Genomic DNA, 21,980 nt, shown 5'->3' with positions numbered 1-21,980 from the left:
ACCCCATAGAGGACAGTGCAGGCAACATATTTGTCAATCTCCCTAGTCCTTCTGAATGGTTCTAAGAAAAAAATATCAAGGCCACAGTGCTATACATGTCTACACAGACGTAAGTCCCATTGAGTTCAGTAATGCTTATTCCCGTGTAAATGGGTATGGACTGTAGCCTTGATGGTTATTTCTTGTTTATTTGGACTGAAACAGCTAAAACCACAAAAATTAATAAAGGAGTAGTAGCACTTACTTCAGTAACTTTGTATTAGACATGATGAGCTCCTTCCAATTAACAAAAATTAATCCCATTTCTGCTTCTGAAAGACAGCCTGCTTCAGTCATTTGTTTCTGGAAAACCTACATTCAGAAAGATACAAGGAGGGAAAATGAATTTTAAATACAGCATAATGTTCCCCTCTCTAAGAACTGTTTGATAACTCACTTTAGTCACAAAACTTCAGTTTTCCTTTGTTCTTAACATTATTGCTTCTTTGCTGCCAGATATTTCTTCCAAAACACTTAGGCTAATTGAGGCGATCAGAAAATAAGAGCAGGATCAAAAGGTTTCCACAGATCAAGTCTGCTATGGGTGATCTCCTTAGAGACCACAAGATATCTAAAGATCCTAGTAACTCATGTTGCCAACATATATTAAGCAGTGGCAATGAGTCCCAATGGTACTTTTCTTGTGATGGATCCCTGAATTGAGATCCTGTCTCAGGGACTGCCTGACATTCTTTGAGCATCAGGGGAAATAGAAACAAAAACTGCAGCTGAAGGCCTGTTGTAGGAAGGTGCAGTCTGTGAACTTGTGTAAAGCTTTTGCACAGCTTTCATTTGAGAAAAAAGGTCTTAATGGTCTCCTAATAAGGGATTCAAGGTCTAAACCACTGAGCCTCTTGGGCTTGCCAATCAGAAGGTCGGTGGTTCGAATCCCTGTGACGGGGTGAGCTCCCATTGCTCGGTCCCTGCTCCTGCCAACCTAGAAGTTCAAAAGCACGCCAAAAAGTGCAAATAGATGATCAGGTACCACTCCGGCGGGAAGGTAAACGGCGTTTCCGTGCACTGCTCTGGTTCACCAGAAGTGGCTTAGTCATGCTGGCCACATGACCCGGAAAAACTGACTGCGGACAAACACCAGCTCCCTCAGCCTGTAAAGCGAGATGAGCGCTGCAACCCCAGAGTCATCTGCGACTGGACTTAACTGTCAGGGGTCCTTTACCTTCAATAAGGGATTCAAGGCAATACTTTTATCACTACCTTTTGTGTTCAGGCAAATCTCACCTCTAAGACAAGCTGAAGGTCTTCCATGTATTTTTCTTCGGTCTGGATCAGCTCATGTATGTAGCCCTGCCTCTTCCTTTCCATGGGCTGCATTGTGTCAAGACTCAGGAGATCTGCACACCCTGGGGGAGGAAACCGTCTGAGTCACTTTGAGCCCAAGCAAAAAATAGACAGGGAACGGTCTCGGGGAATAAACCTTTCGATAAACGTGAAGAAGAAAACTGGCTTTGAAATAGCTGGCTAGGAACCCCAACACTGCGCAGTCCGTGGCTTGTGGCAGAGTTCCTCCATGAGCCGCCTGTGGGCCTCTCACCAGCCCCGGGACAGGAGAGCGGGAAAAGCAGAAGCAGCGTGGAATGCAGCCCTGCTCTTGGCACAGCAAAGGCCTGGAGAAGTGCTTCCAGGAGCCTTCATGTGGTGATGCGAACGTTAGAATCTGTTCGGTGAGACATGGCAGAAGAGGATGACTTGCCCCTCTCCTTCCTACACAGCAGGGCTGGGCCTATATCAATATAGCAACATATCAACATACTGTCTTATATTAAGAGCAAATTGTGATAACCATTTTTTAAAAAATAACCTGGCAATCTATTGTGAATCGTGTGTGTGCTTGTGTGTGATAGTCAAAAAGCATTTTGTTGCAAAAATTGGGAAGCCGATGCTTCTTCCTGTCCTGTGCAGCTGTTGCAATTTGTGAACTCTGCCTCAGCTGCTCTTCTGTGCAAAAATCGCTCTTTGAGAAATCGTGTGTGCGCTGCAGGGCAATTCTCTGCCTTAGTCTCTGTCTCCCTTGCCTGCCTCCTCAGACACAAATCCTCCTTGGAGATACAGTGGCACCTCAGATTACAAACTTAATCCGTTCCGGAAGTCCGTTCTTAAACGGAGGCGCGCTTTCCCTAATGAGGCCTCCCGCTACTGGTGCCCTTCCACCGTTCGGATTCCGTTCGTAGACTGAGGTAAAGTTCGCAAACTGGGACACTACTTTTGGTTTTGCAGAGTTCTTATACCGAATAGTTTGTAAACTGGACTGTTCTTAAACCGAGGTAGCACTGTGTTGTGTGTGCGTGCGCAGCCTAACTCTTCCCGAGGGCTCTGTCTCCTGGCAGGCGGAGCTGAGCAGCCTGCAAGCGGGAACCTCCCTCTCTCAGAGACGCCAGGCTCTTGCTGAAAGGCAGCCACCAGGCTGGGAGGGGGCTTTGGGGGAAGCATGGCTTCTGGTCCCTGGAGCCCCTTTTCTCCCCCTGTTCTCACATAAAAATATCAACTGGGGTAATAATAATAATAATAATAATAATAATAATAATAATATATTACTTACACCCCACCCATCTGTCTGGGTTTCCCCAGCCAACAGGAGATTAAAAATACATTAAAACATCAGTCATTAAAAAACTTCCCTAGCTCCAAAATTCCATTTAATATATAGTCCTCAACATATCACATATTAAACTGATAAGAACAGATCCTACACATGATCTTAGCCAAAAGGCCGAGAGGCGAAAAGGAAAAAGACGCTGCTCTAACATAAGAGCTACTCCCCCCTTTTCCCCCTGCTGGGCTTGTTGATTGTGGGTCTCCCTCCCTCCCTCCCACCCCTGTGTTGGTGCGCACACGTTTTTGTGAAGGAGCAGAATACATTGGTTTTTTTAATAAAAAAATTTACCCAGCCTCTCTCTGCTGGCAGGCGGCAGTTCCTATTAACTTTAAAGTAGGTTTCTGGCCTGACATCATGGCCATGGCAGTCAAGCTCTGCTGCCCTCCGGGACAGTGTAGCTGTCTGGGCAGGGGGAAGCCAGTGAAATGGAGGTAAAAATGAGGTAAAATTCCTGGCAATGCTCCTCAGGGGCTTCTGGGGACGCACGGCATCCCGCGGTGCCGCTTGAGCCTGGTACCTGCCAGCTTGAAAGGCAGAACGGGTGCGACCTGGGGGTGTCCCTGCCATGGACGAACCTCCGCCTCCGGCATCAGCTATGCTCAGTTCCTCAAGAAGTTGGAACATGGGCTTTAATTAAGGGGAGCTCCTGAAACGGCATATGATAATGGGCTGCAATTAATCAGTTGCCAAAAGGACTGGACTTGAGCTGTGAAGGTGGTTGAATGACTTTTTACAAGCAGGAAAATCCTTGCAGCCGCCAGAACGGGAGTGGAAGGCAAGGCAATGTCTGTTATGATGATTCCTAAATGGTCTTTTTCTTTCTTGACCTCCCCTGCAAAAAGGAAAGAATCGTGTGCAGTCACTATGTTGTTCTGTCTGATACTGAGGGAAGAAAGGGGAAACACTGATTTATGCTCTACAAAGAGTTTCACAATGATTTTATATACCGTATATACTCGAGTATAAGCCGACTCTTCCAGCACATTTTTTTGGCTGAAAAAGCCCCCCTCGGCTTATACTTAAGTGAGGGTCCTTTCGGGCTGCTCCTTCCTCCTCCACTGCCTTTGCCACTGTTGGTGGTGGCGGAGGAGGAACGAGCAGCCTTGTTCTTCCTCTGTTGCTGCCGCCACCAGCCTCTGCCTCTCGGCAGCACCCTAGGTAGGCAGGGGGGAGAGAGAAGCCCCCTCTGCCGTGTGCGCCTGCATGCACGCACATACGCACTCCGGCCCACCAGGAGGTATGTGGTGTGCTGAACCGGCTTATGCTTGAGTCAATAAATTTTCCCAGTTTTCTGTGGTGAAATTAGGTGCCTCGGCTTATATTCGAGTCGGCTTATACCTTCTCCTTCCAACCGAGGTTGAAATAGGCAATATTGAAATTATCTTTGGACTGGAATGGACAAGAGACTAATTTGATAAAATGAAGGACTGCTAATTATATCTAGCAGGAGTTTATGTGACTTTGTTCTCTAACTGGGGGCTAAAGAGCAGCCATCTGTTGGGAGTTATTTAGAGCCCAGTAAGACCAGAGCAGAGGAATGTGAATGGACAAAAGGTGATAGCAATGAATCACCTTTACACACCAGGTTCAAGATCAGAATGCTGGAAGGACTACGCATGTTTTGGAAAAAACAATGGCGCTGATTGCAAGGTAACAAAATCCGCTGGCTATGAAAATGGATTAAAACTACTAGAAGGTTGAGAAGGTGATTAAAGAAGAAGAATGAAGCGGTAACATCAGGAATGTATTGGACATATGCTTGCAACAGGAGCCGGAAACCTAATTATTTTTTGAAAAATATATTAAATTTAAATAATTTGGATGGATTTGTTAAAATTTGAAAACTAATAAAAAATAATATTACAAAAAAACATTTTAAAGTAGCTCCCCGCCTCCTCCGCTGCCTCCCCTGTGCCTAGGAAACTGCAGAGAAACATGCTCTGTAGTTGCTTCAAATTAAAAGCAAAAAAAATGCTGCTTTGCCTACTTCCCTCTTTTGTGTTTGTGTGCCTTTGTGCAATTGTCTGCGTGTCTCCCTCATTAGGTTCCTCCTTTTCTCCTCCAGACCCTCCTCCCTTCCCTAGAACTCCTCTCAATTCTCCCCTTGCTCATTTGCTTTCTCACACACTTGTTATTATCAATAACTACTGTATTTTTCGCTCTATAAGACACACCAGACCACAAGACGCGCCTAGTTTTTGGAGGAGGAAAACAAGGAAAAAAATATTCTGAATCTCAGAAGCCAGAACAGCAAGAGGGATCGCTGCGCAGTGAAAGCAGCAATTCCTCTTGCTGTTCTGGCTTCTGGGATAGCTGCGCAGCCTGCATTCGCTCCATAAGATGCCCACACATTTCCCCTTACTTTTCAGGAGGGAAAAAGTGAGTCTTATAGAGCAAAAAATACGGTAATCTATTAACATTAATATATTCTCTGGAAATCTGTAATGTTACAGATGAAGAACACTATCGTTGAGTAAATCTTCATATAATTAAATGCATCAAATTTTCCTTGCAAATATATATATATATATTTAGTATTTTTTAATTTTGTAAAATTCAATCCATTCTTTCTGTTTTTGGCTTGGCTTCTATAAGAAATGCAAATTCCCCTGGCACTAAACATATAAATTGTGTTTAGCAATTTTTTGTTCTGTTAAAATTCATCCATTCCATTCTTTCTATTTTGGCCTGGTTTAGAAAAGAAAATTAACAAACAATCTAATAACTGGTGTTGTGGGATGCACACGTCCAACTAAGACTCAATAGTGATATATATTTGAATACAGTGGTACCTTGGATTAAGTACTTAATTCGCTCCAGAGGTCCGTTCTTAACCTGAAACTGTTCTTAACCTGAAGCACCACTTTAGCTAATGGGGCCTCCCGCTGCCGCCGCGCCGCCAGACCACGATTTCTGTTCTCATCCTGAAGCAAAGTTCTTAACGTGAAGCACTATTTCTGGGTTAGAGGAGTCTGTAACCTGAAGCATCTGTAACCTGAAGTGTATGTAACCTGAGGTACAACTGTATCTAAAAGTGTGACAGTGATTGTGAACTGGTTTTCTTGTTTAGTAGTGTAATTATTTTTTTAAGGAAACAATCTCCCTCCTTACCTTTGATATCTAGGCTACAGAATTACTTCTATACCTTTAATTTTAGAGAAAATGTGCTAATTTAAACATTATCAGTATAGTAGCACTATAACATAACCATTTTAACAATATGTTAAAGGTAAGTAAAAATTTATCCGTTTTAGAGTAAGACCCATAAGTAGTGGCAGTTTTCCGTGGCATTATTACCACAGTCACCTCTACATAGTTCCAGCCTTATTTCAGACATTGTGATATATCCAAATATCATGATGTTTAGCTGGTGATATATCGTGACATTGAAAACCAGATATTGCCCAGCTCTGTTACACAGAACATTTATTTACCATTGGCGTAAGGTTGCCCAATGTCGTCTGGGTGACACACAAACATAAAACCATAGATTACAATGAAAATAACAATATCACAAAACAACAAGATTACACTGCACATTAAATGGTAGTTCAAACTATTTATCACCACAGATGCCCTCACAGAGAAGGCCCCCTTCATGGCAGCCGCACTTGGCAGTGGCTCAAAGAAGATCTTAAGGTAGGGATCTTGGGGGAGAAGGCGATCTGGTCTCAAGCCATTTGAGACTTCACAGCCAGGCTTGGGCTTGGGCTGGACTGGAAACCAGGGAATCCCACAAAGCCCTCTTGCTGCCCTAATCCAGCCAAACTTTTTGGAACCATTTTCAGAGGCCCATATTCAGAGGCCCATTGCAACAAACATGCGAGGTTACCTCAGCCTGGGCAATGGAGGGCAAGCTGTCTCCATCCAGGTTTGGCCACAGCCCAAAGTGATAGCCGGTGGTCACTTGGCCTCTAATGACCATATTGGCTCCGTAAGAACCTCCACGCTGCAAACCTGAGCTGGGGAGGAATGCAAACCCCCTCTAAAACAAGTTGAATACCTTTCAACTTTTCCCAGTATAATTGCTAGTAGAAACATTTTCCATTTCTGTTTCAAAGGATAGTGGAACCAAATTGTAGGGGAATCATCAGGCTTTCCATGACCCTTTAAGGTATCTCTTCCATAACCCAAGTTTTCTAAATCTTAGAAAGGTCTAACATATTGAGGCAAAACAATCAACCAATTAAATTAAACCCACTGGTGCATGAAGAAATGGGGCCTTCAGAGTTGTTTTGTTGAAAGAGTTGATATCTTTGGGTGCAATCCTAGCTCCACTCCCCTGGGAGTAGGCACCACTAAATTCAAGAGGGCTTGCATGGTTAGAATTGAGCCATCAGTCGCCGAGTGTGCATTTGAGCACACTGCTGGCTGGGCTGGCTGGGAGCTGGAAGAAACCCCCTGGACTCTCCTGGCAGAGACAGCTCACCCTCTCTAGAGACACAACTCAGTCTGACCCTCCTAGTTGGACCACTGAGCCACTCTAGCACAATAGCTCTCCATGCCCAGAGATAAATTTAATTAGGCTAACCGTAATGGAAAAGAAATCATACACAAGCATATAACTTTGTGTGTCTCTTTAATAAAGTATTTTTGCATAGTTATTTCCAGTTTTCAAAAAAACAAATAACCATTATCTCATACACAGCATATGCTGTGTTTGCATGGTGAGACACTAAACATTATTTCAAATACTATAGAACCCAAGAAGAAAAAGTTATTAAGGCAGCATACAACACTACAATATGTAAGCATTTAAGATAGCTAATAAAAGGAACACAACCCTATTTATGTCTCCTTAGACTTAAGACTCGTCGAGTTTAGAGGATCTTGCTCTCAGGTGTGTAAAGAATTGCAGTCAAAATGCACCTTTAACTGGAAGCAAACCCAACTGATCTTGACGGGGCTCATCCAAGAGGACACATGCGCAAGATTGCACTGTAAAGCAGCAGCATGTTGTGGCAGCCCAAAATACCACTGCAAATCATACGTCTGTCAGCATTCTTGTAACAGGCTGATTGACATCAGTTTATGGTTGGATTGCATAGAAGGAGCACAAAGCCTCATGTCCTGGTATATACTGTTAAGAACAAATCACAATTTGATGGTGTGGTTCATTCATTTTATGTTGAACTATTATATGGTAGTTTTCTAGCTGCTTAGATGCCCATCCAAAATATCCACAAAATCATTAACAATCTTTTGAGTTCTCCAGAACTCTTAATTAGGCTGGATTGTAATTTCTAGGTTTAGTCAAGAACCCTCAATTCCTAATTACCCCCCATTTGTGAGATCTTAAGGGCATCCTATTCTTTGGCTAATTCTCCTCTCGTTCTCACCCCCACCGCACCTAAAAAGCATGCTACCAAAACCTGCCTCAGAGGGAGATTTTGGGAGTGCAAGGAGGCAAGGCGAGGAGGGAAAGCTTATTCTGTTGCACAAGCAGGTAGACATAACAGTAACAGGTACCCATAAGAAATCTGCAAAAACAAAGCCATTCGTCTTTAAAGCGAAAGACCTACAGTTCAGAGAGCCCAATGGATGCACACCTAAAAGCTTAGTCTGTCTGCCAGAATGTTTGGCTTTTGGTTTGAAGAGCAGAGGCATCCAATACCTAGAAACTTTTGGAACTGAGATGCATTTGTAAATAGGCAATTTGCCTGATATGCATTTGTAAATAGGCAATTGTTAAGCTACTGCTCTCTGGGGTGCAGGAGTTTAAAAACTCTACTCAATACAGTATATGGATTTAAAAGCTTTATGATTTTCGCTTTTCTTCTAACAGTTGGCATGAAGAGGTTCTTTAATCTCGCCCTGCAATTCAGGACTTTTCAAAGATAATTCATCCAGCAACTAAATTGGTTTGAGCATCAGTTTCTGAATGATTAGCCAACAAATAAAAAACAAAACCCTTTCACAAGTTACTGGAAACTCAGATTTTGTCTGAACCCTTGTATGTGGCTAGGTTAGCAAAAATGGCAACAGCCGTGTTTGAGGTCTGCCAAGGGCTTGATGAACTTTGTGATTGAGATGGTATAAACAGAGAGCTCCAGCCCCTGTCAAGTCGCCATGTGGGGCTGAAGAGCTGGACTAGAAACATTTCCAGAAGAGCCCACCAGGGATCTTTTGGCTGAAAGTTGCTAAGCCGCAATCACAATTTGTGAGAAGAGGAAGCAATACTGCACAATTAGCATTTTTATTGATGTAGCATCAAAACATTTGCTAAATGTCCACTATCAAGCAGAAAGACGGGAATGGGGAACCAGCTGAACACTGAGCCACTTGCAGCGATCAATACTGATAAGTTGATTCTTTGAGATACGATCACAGGAAAACACAAGTAAGAGAAAACCCATTCATAATTTATTGAGGCACATAACTTTCCTGTATTGCACATAAAACCCTCCTTACAATCTGTTACTTGATAAAAGTATATACAGGAATCTCTCCCCCCCTTCTTTCTTTCTTTCTTTCTATCTTTGATAAAAGTCTATTAAGAGTACATAACATTCATTTTATTTAGGTGAGAACCCTAAACAAACTTAAAAGGAACTCTCTTCCAAGTAACAGCATTACACTGTTAGAATGATGAACAAAATACTTCTGAGTTAATGAAATTAACACTTTTTGATAGTACCACCTTAGTTTTGCATATCCAAACTGTAAACATTTCAGATTGCACACATCACAATTGTTGCTTGCACTCTCAAATTCTAAGAAATTGTCTTACCTCAATTAATTGCCTTACAAAATTGTCATCCTTTAAAAAAATACTAGCTTTCCCCAAGACATAATCTTAAAGAAGTTAAATTACTGAAGTGGTATGCATGACAGAAAATAACATATTTAAATCACTAAAGAATTACAACCAAAATACTACTCTGCCACATGTTAGCTTAATGATGCCTTAAAATGACCAATCTAAATGGAAATTCCCCTAAAACTGGGGATCCAATCACTTGCGGATATGTAGTAAATTTGGAGAATAGGGCCATTCTGTCAGACTGCCTCTATTCTAGATCTTGTCATCCTATCCTCTCCTTCAAAGGGAGAGGCAGAAACAGTGAACTTCAACTGATATTAAACTGATGCAGGAATAATAATAATAATAATAATAATAATAATAATAATGTAAGCTCTCAATAGGAATCTCATTTTGACAGTGTCATTGACTAGGAAATTGCCAGAGGCCAATTGCAGATCTATAAGATATTCAGTATGGGACAACAATAATACCATGTTTTATTGTTACAGATAGTTAACTTTGGCATTAAGGGTAGCTATAGAATGTTAAAAAGGAAATAGCTTGCTATTTCTCAGGGTTCCACTACACATCACATGTAAGTATGTGTCACTATGTGGGCATGTTGGAGGGGCGCCGTGGCACAGAGAGGTGCTCTGCTTATTCTCCCAACTGTTCCAGGCTCCTAATAATCTCCATGCTTCAAGCCACTCACTGCCCTCAACCAGCTTTCAGGTGGAAAACCTGGGCAAATAGCGTTGGTGCAGGGGTGTCCGGGGGTCATGCTGCATGGGACTCTCTACTAAGTAACGTGAAGTTGGGTTGGCAAGGGAAGAGGAGCAGCCGACAGAAAGGCCCTGGGGGTCCTGTCGTGCTCCTTCTGACATCCCTGGGAACACAACGGGGCCTAGAAAATTGCCCCCCACCCAGTAGCTGACTGGGCCCTCCCTCCCCTGCTGCTCCCCCCCCCCCAGCATCACCCAAAGGATCAGCACTGAGGCACCTGGCAAGGGATGAGCCAAGCCTAGGAGCTCTAAGCCCATCAGGCTGCTCATGGTGTTGTCAGGAGCAGGGGGAGCAACAGAAGAGAGACCTTCCCCACATCTCTTTTCACCCAGAATCTAAAATCAGACCACATAAAAAACAATGCCCACCAAAATAGGTGTGGCTCGGGTTTGCTCTCTACTTTAACACGTAATAAAATGGGCTGAGAGAGAGAGAGAGAGAGAGAGAGAGAGAGAAACTTTTCTCAAAATCCATATAAAGAAGCATGTGACAGACAAGTTGGTGTTTGAGTCAGACAAATGAGTTTTAAGATCTGAAAGCCAGCAGATGCAGTGGAAGTGTAAAGTGCATAAGAAGCACACCAAGTTTTATTCCACCTCTGTTCCTTTTCGGTTCAATAGCCCAGTCACTGTGTCCAGAATCATACATGAAGTGCATGGTGAGAGATCAGCAAACCACAAATCAACAAAGGAAATACAAGGTGCAACATCCCAAGAGCACAACTAAGCAGGTGAAACAGTACAATCAGTAGTAGGTCTTTGTGTGCCTAATGCTGCACCACATCAAGAGATACCTTGACAAGTGCACTAATTGTTCCTAAATAAAGGGAATAGAGAACACAAGATAGGACAGTGCAGAAAGCCACACAAAGACCCACTATCTAGTCAGTTTGCAGAAACTGTAACTGTACAATACAGAACAAAATTTGAAGTCTTGAGTGGATTTAATATTGAAGCGAAGCAAATCAATTGTTTCAGAGAGATCTGAGCAGGCTGTCCACCTGCCTCCATGCTATAGTCAAAGTTGGATAGTGGGTCTCTGAGGTGCTTTCACACTGGAAGACAACATGGGATCCTTAAAAAATAAAAAAGAAAAGAAAATTAGAGATAAATGACCACAACTAGATTTTCTGAGTGAAACCTGCAAGGGGCCAATCAGATGGCAGAGAAAGACCATTTCTTATTAACAAGGAATTACCATGCCTCATCGCTTTGTGATGTTTTCAATGAAAACTATATGGGTAAATAATGCACGGCTGATTTTTACTATCTGTCAAATACTAAATGGCTCAGCTATACAAGGCTGCCAACTGCTTAGCTGGAGAATAAGGGAAGCAGGGAAATTTCTAAGATTTTCTAAAAGCTCAATGGGCTTTTGATAGTTGAAAAATGTTTATGGTGTTCCTCCAACAGAACAATACTCCCTAATTTCTAGAGAGTCTTGAGGCACCTGCACTGATTCATGGTACAAAGTGAGACAATCACAGATTTTCAGTGGCACTGTATTCTGCTCTGGTCAGACCTCACCTGGAGTAGTGTGTCCAGTTCTGGGCACCACAGTTCAAGAAGGACACTGACAAACTGGAACGTGTCCAGAGGACGGCAATCAAAATGGTCAAAGGCCTGGAAACGATGCCTTATGAGGAACGGCTAAGGGAGCTGGGCATGTTTAGCCTGGAGAAGAGGAGGTTAAGGGGTGATATGATAGCCATGTTCAAATATATAAAAGGATGTCACACAGAGGAGGGAGAAAGGTTGTTTTCTGCTGCTCCAGAGAAGCGGACACGGAGCAATGGATCCAAACTACAAGAAAGAAGATTCCACCTAAACATTAGGAAGAACTTCCTGACAGTAAGAGCTGTTCGACAGTGGAATTTGCTGCCAAGGAGTGTGGTGGAGTCTCCTTCTTTGGAGGTCTTTAAGCAGAGGCTTGACAACCATATGTCAGGAGTGCTCTGATGGTGTTTCCTGCTTGGCAGGGGGTTGGACTCGATGGCCCTTGTGGTCTCTTCCAACTCTATGATTCTATGATTCATCCGGCTCTTCATCCACGGTGGGAGCTGACTATCTCCTACTTCCCCCCAAGTCTCCTCCCTGCCAGATGTCTCCCCTTAAGAAGCCTTAAATTATGCTGGGGAGGGGCCACCTATACTCGTTCTTCTGCTACGTGCAAAGCTCTCCCTGACCTTGGAGACAAGCGGGGAGGGGAGCCAACTACAGTAGGAAAGGCAAACACTATGGATGCATCTGCAGCCGCTGGCCCCTCCTTATCTGCTTCATGTGCTGAGTCTGCACTGCTTTCTGCATCTGGCTCTCCTTTCTCACTTAAGCCTGTTGCTTCTTCAACTTCCAACCCTTCTGCCCTCCTCCATCCTCTGATTTGTCCCACCACCACACCCCGGGCTCTGAGCCTTCCTCATAGGAGACTTCCCCGGCTGGTGCCTCCCACCACTTCTCTTTGTCCAGCCACTCCAGGAAGACAGGACAGAATCCCAGCAGAAGAGCTGAAAGCTGGCTCAAATTCTTCCCTCATGACGCACCTCCACAAAACCACTTGCAGTGTTGGGAACAAGGATCCATGCCCTAAGAGATACACAACTCCAGCATTGTTAACAAAAGTGATCGTCAAGACTGTAACAACTAACATGGGATCTCCCTGCTGAACGCCATGAGGAAAGCCTTCCCTAATGTATTTCTCAAGAGATTACAGTCACTCCCTGACAGAGTCTATCCTGGGTCACAATGCAGCTTTCGAGCTGAGGTCAACGGCTGTCATGATTCTCTCACTGTGCCAGCTGCAGGAGAAATGCTGAGAACAGGGGTGCCCCTTGCACAGTGCCTTCATAGACCTGACCTCACCAGCCAAAAAGGACTCTTGACACGGCTCCCCAAGGTAGGATGTCTGCCTAAGCTTCCCAAAAAGATTGCACCCTTCCGTCAGAACATGCACATGACTGTCCAGCAAAACAGCTCATCCTTGGATGCCTTCCTTATAAAGAACGGTAATAAAGAGTCATGGACAACTTACAACTGCTAGGAGCAACGCCTCAATACCTTCCACATGCATTGCCTCAGGAAGATTTTGGTCATCACATGGCAGGACAGGCCTCAAGCAAAAATGTGCTCTCCCAAAGCCCACATTCCCAACATGTTCACACTTCTGTCTCAATGACATCTACACTGGCTTGGTCATGTCCACAGAACGGAAGATGGCAAGATCCCCAAGGACCTTGGAGGGGAGATGGCTTCAGACACTAGACCCGCTGACAGACCAACTCTGTGTTACAAAAATGTCTGCAAACATGGCATGAAGGTTTGCAAAAATATGTGAATCCCTGGCAGATGATCACAGTGCCTGGAAATACAGTCTGGTTGTGATATAATGCTAGTATGATATGCTATTACTGATATGCTACTTCTACTGCTGCTACTACTAATACTTCTCCAGTTCCTATATTGTGCAGAACAGTGGTCCTGATAAAATAGCCCTCACCTGCACAGCAGTGATTGGGTATTAAAGGGACAAAATGAACCTTTAAGGATTCAGATCGATATCCTGCCCTTCCAATGTGTTTACATCACTTAGTATTCACAGGAGTTAAAATCCCGCAATCTACAATCGAACAATAATATAAAAAACAAGCATTACAAAAATTGAAACAGAAGACAAAAACACTGAATAGGATTCACCATGTGAAATATAACCTGCCTGGCAAAATGAAAGCAACCAAAGGTTGAGAAGCACATGGCCAGTATTCAACCAAGGGTAAGAACTTCTCCCGCTTCCCTCACTGTGTATGCCCAGTGCCCCCCTCATATCTGCTCCAGAGAACTGATTTAGGGGGCACATGGGCAGGGGGGAGGAGAACTTTCCATTGCACAAGCAGAAATCCTTGCACTGACAGAATGTTCATTCAGCGCCATGTTGGATTCCACCCACAAACTCCTGAGTTTGCTAGGAGAGAGACAAGTCAGACCTGCTGCAGGACAGGGCTTCTCCCTCCAGTGGTGGGGCAAAGGAAACACTGTCAGTTACCCAGACTGCCTTCCTCATGGCACTACCAGAGAAACAAGCATGGTACCCACATGTAATGGCATAGGTGTCATCAGGTGCACATTGTTCTGTACCAATGACCATCTGGACTTGCTCCTCTGGGTTAGCCTGCCCTGGAAGACATTCCCCAGTCTGCAAAATTCACTCTTTGCCTTTTTATTTTTCCTTGTTGCGCATTGCCAGATATGCATATCATCATGGCTATGGTCTGTTTCATCCTCCTCCTCCCAATCATCTGAACTGTCTTCACTCATTCTATCTTTAAACTCTAGCTGCTTCAGTAGTTGCCCTGCGTCAGATGGTATGGCGGCTGTGAATGCCTTGTTCTCAGGGATGACTATTCATTTGAACGGGTAGCCCCAGCACTATCAAAGGCCTCCTTCATGCAGCTTGGAAGCATAATCTTTAAGATCCTTCCTTTTCTGCAAAATTTCTAGGCAGAGATAATTTAAGACAAAAAAATTTTGGCCTCTGATGGTAAGATCTGGTAGGTCTTGCTTTAGAGATTCCACTCCAATTTTGTGTAGGGTTTCCTTCTCAAGTCTTTTCTTCTCCCAAAGATATCCCACAAGGCAGTGGGGGGCTGATCAATGCATACAGCTCTAATACATCTTTTTTCTCTTTTCTACGTGGAGGTGACCTCAAGAGAATGGTTTCCTATGTCTCAGTGCAGAAAGTTGTTGAAATACCATTGTTAGTTAGAAGATTACGGGACAGAGAAGTAGAGGGCATACTGAGCAAAGACCACAGCCCAGGGCTCTGGGCTCAGGAAGCTAAGAAACAGATTCAGGAAACAAGTTCCACAGGTCTCCCAAGGCTAGATAGAAAGTCAAATAAAAACTCTCATAAAATGATATTGGCAATTCTAATCTGCCTACTGGAGAATGTTGGAGGGAAAGACCACTTCAGGATACATTCCTCTAGTGCAGGAGAAACATTTATAGACCTTAGTTGTGCAGGTATAGCCACACTTTGCCCTTCATTCACCATATGCTCGTTTGGGTTTTTTTCACTTCTCTCAAAATGCACACTCAGCACAGGGCACCTCCAGAGTGTTGCTATTTTGAGGTGGGATTAAGTCACACACTGAAAAATTATAGTTGTTTGGGAGCTGCTCCACGACAAACTCACTTCCCCAAAGGGCCAGATTTCTGCATAAGGAAAGTGACATAGAGGCTAGGGAAACCGAGCCAGATTTATAAATATTATTAGTATAGTGGTACCTCAGTTTTTGAACAGCTTAGTTCTCGAACCACTTGGAAGCTGAACATTTCAAACCCGGAAATGATTTGAGTGCACACTTCCATTCTGGGCGAGCAGCTTGGCTCCAGCAGTGGCTGCCGCCATTTCCTTCCCTTCCCTTTTGTCTGCCGAGAAGACCTCTTTCCTCCATACAAAGTGGAGTTGGGCGGCACCTCGGAATGTAAGTGACTCCGGAGTAGGGAGACTTGGAAGTTGGCGACTCTCCCCAGCGAGCAGAAAGGTGGTGTTGGGGCGGGGGGCATGTGCTGGGGGAAGTATGCTGGGCAGGTTGACCTTCCCAGCCCCTCACCTTCCCTCCGTCCCCCTGTTCCAAGCCCGACCTCAACCGAGGTCCAGGCGGGGATCAGGGTGCTCGCACTGCGCGCAGGCTCCAGCCCACCCGGCTTAGCATCCAGTGGCTGGGAGCGCAGCCGGGAGCAGCTGCCGCCTCCTCTCGACGCTCCGGTGCTGCTGCCGCGTCCTGGTGCCGCCATACCAGGGACGTGCAGGCAGCACCGCCCCGTGGCTGCCCCTTCGTCATGCCCCAAGTGGAGACAGAATCCCTGGGACTCACCCAGGCGAATGGGGAGCGTGGGCAGATGCTTTAGGAGGGGAGAGGGCTGGCTTGGGCTGGGGGAGAGAACTTTTGCCTCCCTTTCCTCCCCGCTACTTAAACTCCCCTCTCCCGCACCCAGTTAAACACCTCCTTTCCCACACACACCCCAAGCGCGGTCCTTGTCCCTCTAATTTGTGTTCTCCCCCCCCCCATTAAACTCCCCCCTCCAATGGCAATGGGTAGATCACTGCCAGTTTTTGATACTGGGTAGTAGATTGCAGCCTGGTTTATTGCTTTCATTTTATGGATCAATGGTCTCATTAGTAAAATTCATGTTGGACTGCTGTTTTAGGGGTTGTTTTTAATTGTCTGGAACAGATTAATCCATGTTGCATTACTTTCTATGGGAAAGTGTGCCTTGATTTTAGAATGCTTTGGTTTTGGAACAGACTTCTGGAACGGATTAAGTTTGAGAACCAAGGTACCACTGTACTACTACTACTACATAGAAATGCACTGGAAAGTGTGGGACAACTGTTGCTTTAATGCAATGTCATCTAACTCTCCTGTAAACAAATAAGAGTGAATGCTCATTAAATAAGCCAATGCCGTCTAATCAGGATGAATACAGTGATTGACAGGAAGTGGCAGAAACAGCACAGCAGTCATAACTGCCAGAAGGTAATGAGGAGCATTTGAAAGACTGAGAACCCAAAGTATAACTGAACCTTCCTTACTTTCATACTTCCTTACTGTCTCAAAATTGCAGCTGAGTATCCTCTGGGGTTAATATTCCAACTATTCCAAAGCAGCGTGCTTTCCAACGCCCGACTGGTAACTGGTAAAAGGGCAACCTATGAAGTTTTATAACTAATTTCAAATCGAAGAAAAAGGAAGGAGGCAGTAATCTACATCAAGCTACAACCTGAGAAGTCTGAGTAGGATCCTTTGTGCAAATGAAGAGCACAGCATTGCTTGGAAGGAAAGAGGACGAGGTGACGCTTCACCGTCTGAGAGGATCTAGTCCTACACCAACGCTAGAATGGAGCGAGTGAAAGAGCTCAAAAATTGCCCAGAAAGGAACGAGTCCAGCCGTGGCAGCTGAACACACAAGAAAAAGGCAAACATGTGCATCTACCTGCGGATCTGAATGAAGTGACTGAAGGATGTTCCTGGTGAACTAGAACTCTCTGGTAATAATGATGATAATAATGATCCTGAACTACAAGCATGTGAGCTGAAAAAACAAATGAATTGATGAATTAAACAAATTTCACTTACATTGCTGACTTGGGTCACAGTCTGTGGTCATTTTAACATAATTTGAGGGAAAGAGGCCTGAAGAGCCGTTGATCTCCCCTTGCCACCAATCTGCATCTTCTTTATTCAGTACGTTGATAAGCTGCCCCTTGGAGAAACTGAGCTCGTCTTCATTGTTTGCCCTGTAGTCATACATTGCTATCACTTGACACACTAGAAGAAATGGAAACCCACAAGACCAGCTGTGTTATCCTGAATCAGCAGAGATACCAAACATTATTTCAGAATTCCAGGCCCTTTCCAAAGCAGAGCGAAAGTACCGTACTTTTCTGTGTATAAGACTAGATTCCCTCCCCCCCCCAAAAAAATGTTAAAAATTGGACGTCTTATACACGGATAGTGCATATGTGGGACGTCGGATTTGTTGCTGCCTCAAGCTGGAGATTGTAATCGGCTATTGGTGGCTGCGGCAAGGACTGGTGTTTATTGGCTGTTACCGTGGCAATTGGGTAGCCGATTGGTTGCGTTTGGGACGCATGCAAGTGTGAGCGTAGGTTCAATGGGTGAGTGATCTTTGGCAATTCCCCCTAATAAAAGCTCAACAACACTGGGCAATCCTCCCCAGAGTCCCCCAAAATTTCTTATACAAAGGGGTGTGTTATACAAAGAAAAATACAGTACTTTTATTTCTCCTGCTAGAGCACCAGGGCACCCACCCCAGTGCCATAACCAGCTGGCTTCATATCAATGGGTGAAGGGAGGTAACAGGGGGGTGATTTGGTAACAGAGGAAGGTTGCCCACTTGTCATTTCATACCTATTTTTTAGGCCCAGGAGAGCTAAGCACTCCATCACTGAAGAAAAATAATTCTGCGTCCCAGCTACATTTTAGAAATGAAAGAAGAACAACCTCAGGGACTGCAGCAGATTTCTTCTCTGTGTACCCATGTTATATTGGTCTAGAAATCTCCCTTCTCCTCTTTCAGAAGCTAGTAAAAACTGTACTCCTTTCAAGTGTCCCAGAAGTGATTAGGCAAGAATACATCAGAAACAAGCAATGAGAAAGGAACTGCAGGGGACCCAAGTCTCCTCATTTGGTGACAGAGTACTTCCCAGCTGTTTCTTTTCAGTGGTTATCAATACTGTTGACCACAGTATCTTTCTGGGATGGCCTGGCAGGATGGGGGTTGGGAGACTAAATTTGCAGTAGTTTCACTCCTACCTGCAGGGCCACATCCTTCTAGACGGTAGTTTAGGGGATAGATCCTTGGCCCCATGGCTTTTAAGCTGTAGGGTTCTGAAGGATGCCATCCTGTCCCTCAATAAACATCTATATCAAGTCACTGGGAGCTGTCATTTGGAGTTTGGGGGTAAAGTGCCAACAGGGTGCGGATGACGCCAAACTCTCTCCATTCCAAATGACTCAGGAAAGGCTGCTGAAGTGCTGGACCAGGGCTGAATGAGCACCAAAAACGGAAGCCTCGGTTTAGGAGCTCACTGTCACTTGGCACAGTGTGCTCAGAATTTCTCCCCATGGAGAGGTGAGCTTCAATCACCTCAGCTATCCCCTGCGCTGGGGTACATGGCAAAACCCAGCTTGAGGAAATGACTCCACAGAAACAACGGAGAAAGAAACAATTTAGTCCTCCCCTCTGCTACTTCCCCACTCAGAACTGCTGCACCATGAAGCCGTTTGCCTTCTACAAAAACAGCTACTGGGGCCAACACATGTAGCGTATTGTGTGGTTCACCCCTACATCTAAACAAAAGGGAAAGTAATCTTTAGCCACCCACCTGGGTAAGTAGCTGGTGTATTCCTTTCACTGCTTGGACCCAACAGCTTCACATGGGTAGCAGGAAACCACCCTTTCTGCCTTTTTTTCCCTCTTGCCTGCAAGAAGAATGTTAAGCTTTTGTCAGCTAACAGGCAAACCACATAAGGAAGAGCCCAGGAGGCCAGCGATGGGGAACCTCCAACCCGGAGGCCTAATTGGGTCTGGCCAGGTCCTAAATTGGCCCATGAGGCTGTTTTCCCCAAACAACACTTGCCTGCCTCACACTGGGTATCAGGAAAGATGTCAGTTACAGGGCAGGTAAAGACACAGCTGTAAAGGAACAACTGTGAACATAAAAGTGCACTCAGAATTACTCTGTGGCAAGCAAAAGTTGTCTGTTTGCCTGCACAGTTTGGACTCAAATTGTGCCTGCAATAGGACATTTTTTAAAATGCAGACCAGATTTCCTGGTGTGCAGGTGGAAGATGCCTACTTGCAGGTGTGCTTTGAATCTAAATCCAAGCTTCAATCAGTGCCGACCAGCGCTGACGGTGAGCCCATTTGAAGTTGTCACGGGTTCTCACAATGGCCTTGCCCACCCGTCAAAGTGGCTGGATCCAGTTCCCCTTCCCTAGAGTAGACCACCTTGACCTCCTTCAAGGAGAGATGCAATACATATGCAATAAATAAGTTAAAGTAGTCCTATAAAGAAGTTTCCTGGCTTCTTAGAGCTCAGAGGAAAGTAGCATCAGTTGCGAGTACTGTGAGTAAATCAGCTGAAATTCACTGCAGGTAAGCTACGTGATACTCTGGGTTTTCTAGCCTGAATGACATTAAAAGCTGCCTAGATTTTAATAAGAACACATCAAGCTCTTTGCAAGCCAAACTTATGAGAGCATACTGAAGTTAAAAAATACGCAAGGTTAGGGATATGCAAATGTTACCACAGAAAATATTGACTTATTTATAACGTGGCATATATATGTCATTGTGGATAATTAATTACACAGTAGACATACACTATTACACATCCTCCTCATTATTAACTCATCCAGCTGCTTAGGTCTCTTGTGTTGTTGGAAAAGCGTGTTTGTGATGACCAGCTTGTTCTCTTGACAGAACTCTATTAGCCTTTGCCCTGCTTCAATTTTAGTTTCAATTTTAGAGTCATGGAATTGTAGAGTGGGAAGGGACCCTAAGGACCGTCTAGTTCAACCCCCAGCAATGCAGGAATCTCAATACTCCACCCCCCATCCAATCTGAAATCCTACTTAGCTTGGCAAATGTGTAAGAATTCCCCTTCCTTTTACCTGCAATTCTCCCTGCCACCATCCGCTAGAATTTTTCTTCAAAATAAGGATCAGCTGCCCTGGGGCAAGACTCAGCTGTTCTGTTCCAGACGCCGTATAGGCTGTCGTAACCTGAGCAATTTCTGAAAGAAGACAAGCACCAATGAAAAATTAAATTATTACAATCAGCTAACACACTCTAAAATTAGTAATACTCACCAGGTTTTTTATTTAATGTCCCTGTTTTGCTAGCAGTAGCAGAATTCTATGAGAAAATAAAATAAAACAATCCACTTTAATTTGCAGCAGTAGCACAACCCACTCAACTTTCTTAGTGACAGCCTACTCAGCTTACATGCTCTTGCTTGGGGGAGGGGGTTGACAAATAAGTGAGTGTGTATGTGTTTCTTGCTGTTTTGCAAAGAGTTTTAAGAAAGTCCTTCAGCAGCTCTTCTTTTCCTGACTCAGTGGTCCAGGGGCAGGAACTATTAGACTTGTTTGCAACTCTGCCCCACTGGGACATTCAGAGTCCAGCATACTGAACATCTCTGCTGCAAGCAGTGATTGCCCTCTTCCCCACCTCTCCCATGATCACTTGATCATCTGAGACATATGAAAAGGGAAAAGGGAAAGGTATTTTAGGATTAGGGCCTCTGAGTTCATCTTTGGATACCATACCTCCCCCCCCAAAAAAGAAAAGACTGTACTAAATCCTTACCTCATAATCTTTTGGTCTGACATAGTTTGAAGGAAATATTCCAGTTTTATCACCAATGCTTCCAGTCCACCATTCCCCATCTTTCTGAGTAACTAATATTTCTTCTCCTTCAGTGAAAGTTAAATCACCAGGTTCAGAACTTGTGTAAGAATATAGTGCTATGTATTCTGGAAAAGACGACAGAATTTTAGCTTTGTAATGAAGACATTCTTGAGGACATGAACATATTTATCCACACAATTCCTTTCATTTTTCAAACTCTGAACCAACAGCTGTTTGATGAGATAACAACAACAACAACAACAACAGCAGCAGCAGCAACAACAACAACAACAGCAACAACAAAACTGTGGGAAGTTAAGAATATAAGATGAGAGGTACTTGATGAGGCCAAAGGCCCAACTAGTCCAACATCCTGCTCTCTTAGTGACCAGCCAGATTTCCATAGGAAACCTGCAATTGAGAACTGGGTGCAGCAGCAGGCTCTCCACGCTTGTGACTTGCAGGGTCATAGCTAGAAGTCAAGACCCTAATCTAATCCTCTTTTAAAGCCATCCAAATTGGTGGACATCACTACATGTTGTGGAAGTGAATTTCACCATGGAATCAAGCGAAGCACTAAAATCAACAGGCACATATGGATTATGCAAACACTCCTGCTAATGTATAACTGAACACCTGTGATGGGGTAGGGGGCTGGGGTGGGGGGAAGGGATGTTATACAGTGGTACCTCGGGTTACATACGCTTCAGGTTACAGACCCGCGGCGGCAGCAGGAGGCCCCATTAGCTAAAGTGGTGCTTCAGGTTAAGAACAGTTTCAAGTTAAGAACAGACCTCCGGAACGAATGAAGTACTTAACCCGAGGTACCACTGTACTTGCTATTATACAAAACGCAATAAAAATA

At 44.4% G+C, this 21,980-nt stretch overlaps 1 protein-coding gene and 1 long non-coding RNA gene across 15 annotated transcripts in view; one reads left to right on the top strand and one right to left on the bottom strand.

Moving 5' to 3' along the window:
• Positions 1 to 21,980, bottom strand: part of ITSN2 (intersectin 2) — a 70,339-nt gene that overhangs the window by 9,498 nt on the left and 38,861 nt on the right. For 10 of the 14 annotated variants that reach the window (XM_083435538.1, XM_083435535.1, XM_083435528.1 and 7 more), the window contains 7 exons: positions 21,074 to 21,240; positions 20,575 to 20,620; positions 20,377 to 20,498; positions 19,086 to 19,182; positions 17,314 to 17,505; positions 1,279 to 1,400; positions 245 to 351 (listed from right to left, as the gene is read on the bottom strand). In XM_083435538.1, the coding sequence (XP_083291664.1) occupies positions 245 to 351; positions 1,279 to 1,400; positions 17,314 to 17,505; positions 19,086 to 19,182; positions 20,377 to 20,498; positions 20,575 to 20,620; positions 21,074 to 21,240 (853 nt within the window). Of the gene's footprint in view, positions 1 to 244; positions 352 to 1,278; positions 1,401 to 7,217; positions 11,256 to 17,313; positions 17,506 to 19,085; positions 19,183 to 20,376; positions 20,499 to 20,574; positions 20,621 to 21,073; positions 21,241 to 21,980 lie in introns of those variants that run through there. The other 4 variants (XM_083435532.1, XM_083435530.1, XM_083435531.1 and 1 more) reach the window with 1 other exon arrangement.
• On the top strand, positions 12,218 to 17,314 carry LOC310675328. Its single transcript, XR_014510054.1, has 2 exons — positions 12,218 to 13,946; positions 16,802 to 17,314. It is a non-coding gene; the product is annotated as an uncharacterized lncRNA (long non-coding RNA).

Source organism: Podarcis tiliguerta (assembly GCF_965153285.1).
Source record: "Podarcis tiliguerta genome assembly, chromosome: 3".
In the NCBI taxonomy this organism is placed as follows: domain Eukaryota; kingdom Metazoa; phylum Chordata; class Lepidosauria; order Squamata; family Lacertidae; genus Podarcis; species Podarcis tiliguerta.
Note: the sequence above shows the minus strand (reverse complement) of the source record. Positions and strands in the feature narration are given on the sequence as shown.